Source organism: Cylas formicarius, unplaced genomic scaffold (assembly GCF_029955315.1).
Source record: "Cylas formicarius isolate icCylForm1 unplaced genomic scaffold, icCylForm1.1 PGA_scaffold_2__14_contigs__length_35257938, whole genome shotgun sequence".
Lineage (NCBI taxonomy): Eukaryota > Metazoa > Arthropoda > Insecta > Coleoptera > Brentidae > Cylas > Cylas formicarius.
The window spans coordinates 15,488,578-15,500,934 of NW_026844319.1; the positions used below are offsets into that span (position 1 = coordinate 15,488,578).

The following is a 12,357-nucleotide window of genomic DNA, read 5'->3' on the forward strand; positions in this document are numbered from 1 at the left end:
ATTAGAGTAGTAGAATAGACATACCTATATAAGAAAGGAAAGTTTCATCTGGAAAAAATTGCAATATGTGTAATTATATTATTATTATAATATATAATTATTTATAGCAATAGTTTTGGTTAGTTTTAATTTAATTATCCTTTTTTGTTGAACAAAGATACGGTCCAAGTCTACTGCTCTTCCCCAACTCATGATATTGTAAGAGATTACTGAGTATACTGTTGTAGTAGACATTTAAAAGAGAAGTATTTAAGGAAGATTTCAATGTTAAGATACCAAAATAAGAGCTATTAAGTTTTTTTGATATACAGTCTATTTGATTGAACGGCCTTAATTGACAGCCAAGTTATGTACCTCGAAATTTTATATGCGAATGTTACTTACCTAATTTTGGTCTATTTTGACACTTAACAGGTCTAAAGGATCAGTTTTTTTAGGGTTTAATATAAGGTGGTTTTCCATAGATTTCTTTACAAGCTTTCCCCGGGATTAAGATGGTCAGATCGTCACAATATTGATATAATTTTATGTCATCCAGATATTCTGAGAGGGCAGCTATATATGCCTTAAATAATAAAGGACCCGAGGTCGACTTGCGCTGGCGTAACATCTTTCGAAGGAGGGAAAATTAGAGATAGTAGAGATACCACGCACTCTGGATTCTCAACCCCTTCGTGTGCCGCACCCATTATTCTGATTTGAGTTTTTTTTTTTTGGTTAACTTGGTAGATGTTCACATTTCTTCTAAATCTTAGAGTCCTGACTTTACATTTGCAAAATTTACGTAGCCAAGAATATATCTCGGTGTGTGTTGGAGAGTTTTTACCCAAAAATGAACGAACTTATTACATTTCATTGCATCAAATCACATACAAAGTGTTTCGCTAACGATTCTCTAAAGACAACTCTTTTATTTTGACAGTTCGGTAAATATAGGACAAGGTCTATGACAACCCTGCCCCGAGACTTTACTTCAGTTTTTTTGGTATATTTATTTTTTGCCAAGTAGTAGAGAACCAGTCTAATGTCGTAACTCCCAAAGACCAGTTCAATTTTTGTTTCACGGACGGTATTTTACCACCCTGTAAATCTGCTGACTCGCAGATGTTGGAGGTAACTGACAAATACCCAAACTAACCAAACACACATTTTTATGTAAAATTCAGCATTCAAATTTTACAATAACAATATGGATGAAAATATATTTTTCACAATATTTAAAATACTAGACAAATCAACCTCGTGGATAAACACAACACAGTTGTCTCAGCAAGAGATTGAAAACGCTTGCCCATCTGTGACAATAGTAGAAAGCAAACTTAAGGTTAATTATGTGTACCGCTTGGATATCACGGATTAACAGAACAATCTATTTCAGTTGGAAAGTGATTTGTTTTCGCGTGTTAGTAAACACCCTTGTGGCTGGACTGTTGTCATTTTCGGCCTTCGCAGTGATCGTGGTGGTCAAGCGGTCTACCGATCCGGATGCAAACAGCACAGTATGGCGCAGGAACGAGATAACCGTCGTCATGTCTTTGATTACGTTATTTTTCCCGATGCTGTTCGAGGTTTTAGGCCTGCTTGAGCAGTATCACCCTAGGAAACAATTGCGGCTCCAATTGGCCAGGTATAATAAAGCCTCTTCAAATTTTATTTTTGCATAATTATGTTTGCTTGCATTTTAGGATTATGGTATTGAATCTTCTCAATTTATACTCCCTCATATTTGCGTTATTCGATAAAATTTCGGATATGGTAAGTATGACACTAGTGCCAACGAATGTTAACAAGATAAGGGCGGTCACTCCAAACAATGCCCGTCTCCCTCGCCATCCTCTCTAACTTCCTAATAGCACTTGGTGAGCCGCTTTCTCTACTTAATATCGCCAGCCATATTCCCCCGTCACACCGTAGCTCAAAAACTTCAAGTGACTGTTGTTCATGTAATATAAAGGGTGTTCCGAATTTAAGAGGGACTATTGGAATCTCCGAAGTCCGTTAAATCCAGACAAAGTTGCGTATTTAGGCGCTTAATTTAAAATTTGGATTAGTGTCCGAGATATCCAAGAAAAACAGAAAATCATCAATTTCTTTTAAATATTTTCCTATCCTTAATTATTTTTTTTAAACAAACGACACGTTTTCATTTTGACATTTTCTCCCCTAGAAGTTAACTTTATTTGAATATGACGTTTCGGTTTTCGGTCCATCATTAGCTTCATTCTTACATAGTTGCATGTAATCATGTAAACATGTTTTGAAATATTGCGCAACGTGATATCTTAAGTGTTTATTAAAATTCAATCAGAAATTCTAGAAATTGGTATTGGTATTGGTAGTACGGCATCTAATATTTTTTTTAATAATTTTTTAACAAGACGAGATATGAGTATAGTCGCCGACTGGAAATACCGAGCATGCGATTATGGAGGAAATTACATTCAAACCACTATAATTTTCTTAAAATCCACACAGCAGATGATCACTTTTAATTTAAAATAATTTGGATTGGTAATGTAGTCTTACAACTTACGCTTCATTTAATAACCAACATTATTTCCAAATAAGTGGACAGGAAATGGTATGCCTATATGTTGGCCTACCAGAAGGCCAGATATAAATCCACTGGATTAATTTTAAGACCCCGAATGAGATAAACGAACTATGGTTCAATGTAATTCGAGAAATCAAAGCTATTAAAATTCTTAAGACTGATTGCAAAATGCATCGAAGCAGGTGGCTTTCAATTTGAACATTCTATATGATTCTATTTAACAGTAATGTGATAAGTGTATTATTCTCAAGTGTTCAGGTGTTTTCTTGTTGATTAGCGGTAATAAAATATTTTTTTAAATTTATTTTAAAAACGTATTTTTTGCTACTGTAATAATTCAAGGTAAAATGTCAATTAAATTTTAATATTTACAAATACGTCAAGATGTTACCGTAAATATCTTTTTAATTAGACTGTTATTAAAGTACCCTTTCCGACCTCATAAACGAATAATGGGAGGCAATATGCAATATATGAGTTAAGGTGGAAAGTGTTCAAAAATGAGAAGAACGGCTGTTTATTAACATCCACCTCAAATCGTTCCTAAATTGCGAATGCAAGTAATGCGACAGCTGCGGTACTAGAGGTAAATTAATAAATATAAAAATAATTATATAATATTATAATTATAGAGCAGGTAATTGAGCATTACATAATTGTAATAAAAATTATTATTAAAAAACAATCTAAAATTTTCAATACATTTGTAAATTTTAGTCATCAACTTTTTACATTCCACTATCTTTATTCCCTCTTGGAAGAAGGTTTCAATGTCCCTCAACTTAAAAGTGGCGAGTATTCTTTCTCTACAAAAAGTGATTTTCAGTCTTTTCTAAAGGAGAATTTGTTGTCCATGGTGCTTACTTTTATTCTATAAGCAGAACGATTTTATTATTGTTCTTATTTTACTTTTCATTCTCATCTATTGCATTTTCTTTTCTTCCTGTACTTTTCTTTGGTGACCTGATGGGAGGCGGTATTTATCAGCTTGCACAAGTCGTTATGTTGTTGAATGTCCAACTCCAGTCATATTTGAACCCATTTCAATTATTTTTGCAACTCTGAATGTGGAGTTTTGGTGGCTGACAGCTGAGAATAATAATTTTCTTATTTTTAAAAGGCGTAGTTTTACTCATTTGTTCCTTAACCATAAATTCAATAACACTAGTCATTGTCAAAAACGAACGTTGCCAATATCTGCCAGAAAATAAATTCAATTCTAATTTGAAACAGTAAGGTACAGGTAGGCCAACTACCTATCTATCTAGCTGCCAATTTCCAGACCTTTCTCAATCCTAATATAAAGAACTGGGCAATATCTAATTCGGCCTTAAAAAAAAATCATAACCTTGGTTTGATACTGAATAATAAACAAGATCGTTATTCATTTTTCATGACTTTATGTTGTTAGCTACTTCGGAATTCTTATTTCCAACGAAACTAATTTGGAGCTTTACACAAACTTAAATTGTCTATCTATTAATGTAATTAAGCAAACCTAAAATCATTACATTTACTAAAGGTGACCAGCTTCACTTCTCCTCTCTTTCTAGGGAAATGGCGGAAAGCTCAGTAATCAAAGCCAATCAGTTAACCGAAAGATTATTTTCAACAACGTCTAAAACCAAAAACAAGTCAGGAAAAAACTAATTATTTCGGAGCACTGCACAAACTTTAATTATCTATCTACTAATGTAAGCAAAGCTAAAATCATTGAATTTAATAGAGGTGGCCAGCTTGCTCTTTTTCTTTGAAACTTAATAATCGTCCTGTTGAAATAGTGTCCTAAATATACTTCCTTGGACGTTACCTTCAATTCCTCTTCTCAGTAATCATAGACAATCAGTTAACCGGAATATTATTTTCAACAAAACCAAAAGCAAGCAGGGAAAAAAACTGTCTGATTCCTAGATCTAGGACCTGGAACAAAGTCAAACAAACTCCTCTTAAAGAACCCTTTGTTTACAGAAATCAACTGCTTCTGAATTTGTCTTTGCAGGTTTTATTCATATATCTCCTATTGTCTTCAAAATGGTCCTAAACTTCCTCATTAAAATTCACAGGAAAACACACTAAAATTTGTTTTTGCCTACAAATTCAATTTCTCGATTCCCCTGAAACCAAATTTGATTGCAAGCAACAATCAGCGTTACTATACATCTTGGAATATAGCAAAAACCTATTTTGCTTGAAAAAATGCGAATGTTTGGGTGCGACATTGCTATTGCACAAAGCTCAGCATATACTTTTCTACTGATTTCACTCATCACATATCCTGACCGACAGAAAACTTCTGGCTCCGTGATCTATAATTTATTGACAAATTAATTTCTCAAATTAGAAAAATGCTTTCTCTCTACTTAACCTACAATGATAAATAACTTTAAAATAAATTGCTCTATTTGTAATAGACATGATGTAGAAACTGTCTATGTACTCTTCTTATCTCTCTATATGCTTGCGTCCGTTCCCGCGATTTTGCTTAACTTACTGTCCAAAAAAGCCAGGGAAATAACTTTGACGGTTGGCAACATATTTCAGCTCAGAGCGTTTCTGTGGAATGAGAGAGCGTTTTGTTTCTTTTTGTATTAACCATTCCTTTTTGTTTTTTTTTTCTTTTCTTCCTTTTTGTATGAAATTAAATGGTATGGTTGCAGACCCTTATTTAGAAGAATGTAATGTTTCCCGTAAACAATAAAAAAATAAATTGAAGTCCAAATTAAAAAGCGAAAACGGTTGGTTCTTTTGAAACAATATGCCACAAGTGGCAATATTTTGCTAAAGCAATCTCGTTAACATTCGGTGGCTATGCTCGGCTCGGTTAGCTACCCAGTCAACAAAATTTAAAAATGAACCAGTTTTCTCTATCAATATAGACGGTGTTGCTTCAAGAATTCAAAAATGAATCGACCAGGAACGCAGACGCCGATCTGAATACGTCAACGACTGCGATTAACGTTCTAACCACCGAAACGTCGCCTGATAAGACAGCCGACTGTATGTGCTACGATAACGATATTTTCAAACAAGTGCTCACTTCCGCCGATTTGATATCCGAAGCAGCTCACAACGTATCGCTTTACATTATGCCGAAACTGGAAGACCTACGAAACAACGTCTCCGAAGTCTTTTTGAGTACTTACGCCAACATGACAGAAAGCGTGTCACCAAATAGTACCGAGTTAAACTTCCTCGACATCAAAGACACGTTTGTGGACTACTTGACATACTTGCTATCTCAATTCGCGTCGAACACGTCCACCGAATTAAACTCGACTGGCTGGTACAACCATAGCACCGATCAGTACTTTAAAACGACAATTTCCTCGCTCCTAAACGCTACATACCCTTCGGACGACGAGAGGTTCGACACTCAACTCTCTACGCTTTACGACGACGTGTCGTCCACTGTGACGTCGTTTGTTACTTCCACTTCTACATCTGAAATGGAGGGGTTCACCACCGCACTGGTACCGAGAGACGCGATCTGCATAGAACTGTGTCGAAATTCGTTAAAGCCGCAGACCACGGCCATCTCAACCAGGCACGTTTCCGACTACATCAGAAACGCCAAGCTGCGCAGCCTTTGCTGGGAAACCATGTTCGGGCAGGAACTGATTAAGTTGACTGTGATGGACTTAATCATGACCGGTTTATCTACCTTGGCGATGGACTTTTTTAGGTAAAGTTAGTTTGCGATCTCTGGTAAAATTGATGAACTTTCAAATTTTTAATTAAAAAACCCAACAAGCAAGCATTTTAACGCAGCACAGAGGGCACTTCTTGTCTTGAGAATATCCCTAAATATCTACTTAAAAAAGTTTTGATTGAAATATGTTTTGAGAAGCATTAAAAATGCTTTATTACGTTACTTATATTTTAGAGTGTTAGAAAACGCGTTTTCCACATTGATAAACTTAATTTCATGGAGAAAATGAAAGTTTAATGTTCATAGTGACATAACTGAAAGTATTAAACTGACTCAAATAAGAACGACACTTAGCTATGCCTTATATTCGCTGCTCTTATAATAACAGATATTTTTAAAGTTTTGCAGCATTAGAGAGTTTTATAAAACTCTTTCTCTTCGTTATGTCCTATATTTATTTAGTTGGCTTTAAGTAAAGATTTTGACACTTTGTGGTTAGTATTAGCTGTACTTAGGTGTAAAACGATGAGTGTGTTTGAATGAACAAGTATCCTTTATCCATAAAAAAAAGATTTCTTGAAGCGATTTTTTGAAAAGTACCGCAACTGGCTAAAAAGACTATTCAGAGTTGACTTGCCTATTGCAAACTCTTTAAATAAAGGGAAGAACAAAAAGGAGGTAGGTCAGAAAACATTTTAGGATTGTTGCGTTTTAAATTTTTGATAGAAAACTAGAGGTATAAATTATTATTAACTGACAAACATAACATCGTCCTGTAATAATGGCGGCTATCCATGATATAAAGAGATGTAATTTTGAACTAAACATTGTGACAGTTCGATAACATTAATTGTTATTGTCAAATAATAATTGCTGGATTACTGAGAAATTTTATTTCAAATGCTACCTCCAAGAAAATTAATATTATCTGAAAAAGCAGAGTTAGTTATGAACCAGTGCGGTATTTGAAAGCACTTCAAAGTAATCGTTGTTGTGAAAGTTGGTAGCCTAAACTCTAGTTGTAGTATTATTTAATAAAACATTAGTCATATTTTTTGCCTATTATAAAAACGACCATCAGTTGATTAAACTTCGAAACCAAAATTCCAAACAACTCGTAGATATATTTCCACACTAAATTGAATGAGACCAACCTCAGGTTGATTATTTCTAAAAGTAAGGGTTTTTCTCATTATTCCCACATTTCACACCAGCGACATCGGTTGTTGACTAAATTGAACCGATGTCAAAAATACTTACCACTATAAAGCTTTGGTGATGCGTTTTCACATTTTTGGGTATCTTGCCACACCACTTGTAGTAATGTATTATTAAGGTCTTGTTAAATGCATATAATTTTAATTGGATCTACTACAAAAATTGATGATTCAAAGGTTATATTTGCGTTGAGGATATATTTGTTTTGAAGGCAAAATTCGCTTTTAAAGTAAACGGATGGCAGTTTTTTATCCCCATTTATTACAGTTTCTTTTCTTCATGTGCTTCTCATTGATAATCTGATGGGGCTGCGTTTGTCCTCTTCCATAAGTCGTTATATTATTGAGTCTACAACGGCAGTCATATTCAAACACATTTCAACTATTTTTTCAAATCCCAATGTAGAATTTTGGGTGGCGAGGAGTTTGACGCTTATCAGCAACAAATTGCCAACTTTGCCAACAACTGTCGGAAAGTGGATCAAACTGCCACTCCCAAGACCCTCATAGGTTTGTACCTATGGAAAACTGTTAACACTACTAAATTATACAACAATACTGATTTGCAACTCTCTCGCAATAACAAACAAAGCATAATTCAGCTTTGTTTGTTTACACAATTGTGATAAACAACCAATAAACTGTGATATACATGATTTGAATATATGTAAGTAGTTCTAGCCTATGTATCAATATTTGTAATAATAATAATAATACTATGAATACATGTAGATCCTTAAAGCATTTATGGTTTAGGACTGCTTACAAACCATAACGGAAGATAAAAATGCCCTTTGTGTTTTTTACTTTCTAGATTAGTATTGACGTTTCCTATGGCATGTGCTAAAAAAGGAATCCTTTTTAATACAGAATTTGCTGTGTCGCTTTCAGAGGCATCTTCGTCAGAGTCATGAACCGCTGTTGGTGTTGGGATTTGGAAAAAAAGTTTCCCCAGTACGGCGACTTCAAAGTGGCCGAGAACATTCTACATCTGGTGAACAACCAGGGTATGGTCTGGATGGGCATGTTTTTCTCGCCCGGCTTGGTCGTACTCAATGTCGTCAAACTGTACATAATGATGTACCTCAGGGCGTGGGCTGTACTCACATGCAACGTCCCCCACGAAATCATTTTTCGAGCTTCGCGGTTCGGACAACTACCGACTAAAAAATTGACCTGTTCACTTTGTTTTTTTTTCGCAGGTCCAATAACTTCTATTATGCCTTGTTGCTTATGATGTTGTTCCTCTGCGTCTTACCGGTGGGCTACGCCATCGTCTGGATCGAGCCATCTTGGCACTGCGGTCCATTTTCGCACTACGAAAGAATATTCCACATCTTTACCAAGACCATAAGGGCTACAGTGCCACCGTCGATGCACAAGGCGTTAGACTACATAGCTTCCCCTGGGATTGTCATTCCACTGCTCCTACTCTTGGTGTTGATAATTTATTATTTGGTGTCACTAACTGGGGCCCTAAGAGAGGCAAATAATGATTTAAAGGTATAAAACACCTTTTCCTCAACGGGTTGATAAATAATGTATGCAACAGGTACAACTGAGACGTGAAAGGACCGAAGAAAGGCGAAAGATGTTCCAGCTGGTCGACAGGAGAAGAAGAGCCGGCTCTGGTGGGTCAAACGATGACGGCGCTACGCCATTTTCCAAGTGGAAGAAGCTATTGGGCAATCTTCCGAGCGGTAGAAGCTATGAGGATACGACCAAACAAGAGTCCGAAGAGATGGCGCCCAGTCAGAACAATGAAGAAAAAGTTGAAAACAAAAGCAGAGGTATTGGGTTTAAATAAAAGGTGATAAGCGAAGTGACATAATACAATATAATTACTAAATCTGGACGCTATGTTAATATCGAATCCATATGATGTTCGGTACAATATGCTGCAAAACCTACAATAACTTTTATGTGTATTGTTATGACTCGGATTATGTTTTGTTTACAAACTGCTTCGATTTCTATTGATTTGCATAATCATAATCATAGGTGGTTATTAGATTGGGCGATAAATATGGTGGTAGCAAATTACCCGATATAATTTTCTTCTTAGCCTGCCCTATCCACTATGGATGCAAGTTTTCCTTTATCAGTGGCATTTCTAAAGAGCTGTATTGAAGTTTGGTCCAACAACTTTATAAGGTTGTACAGGCCTCGTTCCTCCTGTAGGTTCTTCCGTATTCCGTATCCAAACTATTGTGGTTTTCGTTGTTTAATAGTGAATACAACTGCCTTACTCTTTATTCATTCTTCTTAAGACTTCTTCGTTAGAAAAATGATCGGTCCTTGATATACGAAGAATTCAGCGGTAGGTTCACATCTCGAATGATTCTAACCTCTTAAGTAGTACTTCACTTAGGGTCCAGGCTTCAATGCCGTAAAACATAACAGTGCAGCACTCGAGTTTTTAGGGATAGGCTTAGTTTTCTGCTGACAAACAAACTTCTTGAGTAATGCTGATCGGACTTTTTATATGGGGCTACAGATTTCCACCACTTGCTCTCAGTTATCATATATTAGAAAACGCAGGTAATTATACTTATCAACACTTTTCGGTTGAATATTTTTACTTCAGGCCAAAATCTCCACTAAGCTGATTTATGTTATCCATAGAGTTGAAGTTCTTCTTTACTACTTGTTAACACCACCCTAGTATCAGCAAATCTGATAATAATTATTTCACCTTATATTATGATCTCGTTGTCCACTCCCTGTAACGCTGAGTTAACGGTTTTACCAGACTAAATGTTAAATGATCTAATCCAGTTTTTTGAGGATATTTATTAATGAATCCTATTTACCTCTTGTACTGAAATTCTTTTTAAATCTTCATTACTAGGGCGGATAGTTTGTAAAAACGCCTTGGTCACATGATCATACTGATAAGTCAAACCCTTTGCCAGATGTTTTGTTGTATCTTAATGAAAAAACAGCGCTTTCGACTTTCAAAATGTTTGCCTTTTAGTTACATTAAACCGTTCTTGCTGAAAGATTCATTCTACATATGATTTCAGTACTTTTAATTCTTCTCTACTTTCTGTAATAAGAGACCGCTGGTTCAACATTTCACCACATGCTACGGAAATGGAAAATCATAGTCAACATTCCAATTAGGAAAGAATCAATTTAAAAATGTTTGAAAGTTTCATAATTCTTCCTGCGTCGGTTCTTGTTGACTCGAACTTGCTAACGTTTCGCCAATCATCCTGTTGGCTTCTTCAGAGCTTGGCAAACCGACGCACAAGTTTTATAAAAAGTATTACAGTAGCCTGTGGAAGTTTCTTTGAAAAAAATTTATTGGTTCTAAATGATTTAAACTTTTGTTTTTTGAAAATCGGGCATAACAAACTTCTCGGCAACCAGTTACAGCAGAGAGTTTGCGCACTTGATTATTGTAATGCACCTCTTCAAGAACAGAACATTTCTTCTAATTCTCACGAGCATTACAAATATTTGCCCGTGGTTTTCCAGAAATTCCATGAGAATAATTGATTAAATTGTATGACGTCATTTCGCAAACACCCTTTTTAAGCTTCATCCTGTAACTTGCGTGGATCTCTTTTCCAGTGTTCTTCAGTAAATTAATCAAGAAAGCGCTCGGAAAATCTTCTACGTCAGAAGAAGAACAAGATGGCACTGACACGGAACAACACGACTCTCTCCCGTACGATACGAATAAACCAGTATCACACAAACCTGTAGGTCGGTCCGTGTCCAATAGCAGTTTCGAATTGCAAGCATTAGTGAACCGGGCTTGGTCCTTAAAGAAAAACGAGCGCAATCCGGAGAAGAGTGTCATATCCGAGGAAACGCCCGATCGAGAGGATAGAGAGGTTCACCAGGAATGTTGTAGGCAAGACTCGGCGTCGTCCGTGATTCCAGTAATAACCATCAGTAAAACCGAAAGCACGGAGGCCATTTTGAATGAAGAAGTCACCGTAAAGACCAAGAGCAAAGGCACCGAACCCAAAATCAAATGCGTATTGAAAAAGCAAAGTACCGAAATAGACGAAGACATCATTTGCCACTTCGGTGAGGATTTGGAGAAGATGCGAAGGGACGACCTACTTTTCGAAACGGCCGTGAGAGAAAAGTTTGAAGATGACTTGAAGCGTGACGTCGGGGAACTGCGCAGGGAAGACATCCTTTCGGATAACGAAGAGAACGATGTCAAGGACGAAGTTAGCGTTATAACTGTTGTTAATGTGGCTCGTTAAATAGACCACCGTTAAAACTCCAAAAATAAAGATTTTGAGTGTTTGAATCTTAAATAGATGAAAGGCACTTTACATTAACTTTTACTGTTAAAACGTTAGATTTTTAAATAAAAAAACTCTCCAAGAGATGGCACTTACTCACACTTTGGTCCTCTGACAATTTGAAGTTTGAGTTTATAACAGCAGAGTGTTATCTTAGATACATCATCATCAGTAGCACTACAACCCTGGGTGGGTCTTGGCTGCGTTTACAATTCGCCTCCATTCCTGACGGTCTTCTGTTTGGTTGGTACGTGTATCCTATTGTTCTGAGATCTGATATTACATTATCTCGCCAGACCATATTCTAATGAAGGTTAGATTTTCAATTAAACTTTTGCATTAAAATCATGTATTATTTTAAATTTTGCGTCTTGACCTAAATGCTGACCTTATGCTGTTATTGTCAAAAATATATTGCCTCAATTTAACAAACACTATGTTGCTTTTGCTACAAATCCAGCAGTTTCATTTCAAAATACGTTATAGTATTATTATTTTTTCTTATCTTTGTCTTTACCCTTTTTGAATACGTATAACCGACAATCTATACCAGGTGTATTGTATTATTTTTAATTTAATATTCCACTATGTGGCAGCTGACTATAGAAAATTAAAAAATAATACTGCCGTCATAAGCCAAACCCCAGTAACTAACCAAAATGTTGG

The 12,357-nt window shown here is 35.9% G+C and overlaps 1 protein-coding gene across 1 annotated transcript in view; it reads left to right on the plus strand.

The window, feature by feature from the left end:
• Positions 1 to 11,975, plus strand: part of LOC132697896 (transmembrane channel-like protein) — a 43,418-nt gene extending 31,443 nt beyond the window's left edge. Inside the window, exons 8-14 of the mRNA XM_060663639.1 lie at positions 1,379 to 1,627; positions 1,686 to 1,755; positions 5,431 to 6,236; positions 8,312 to 8,566; positions 8,623 to 8,923; positions 8,973 to 9,210; positions 11,000 to 11,975. Of these exons, the coding sequence (XP_060519622.1) occupies positions 1,379 to 1,627; positions 1,686 to 1,755; positions 5,431 to 6,236; positions 8,312 to 8,566; positions 8,623 to 8,923; positions 8,973 to 9,210; positions 11,000 to 11,649 (2,569 nt within the window). The 3' untranslated portion in view covers positions 11,650 to 11,975. The remainder of the gene's footprint in view (positions 1 to 1,378; positions 1,628 to 1,685; positions 1,756 to 5,430; positions 6,237 to 8,311; positions 8,567 to 8,622; positions 8,924 to 8,972; positions 9,211 to 10,999) is intronic.
• The last annotated feature ends 382 nt before the right edge of the window (positions 11,976 to 12,357 follow it).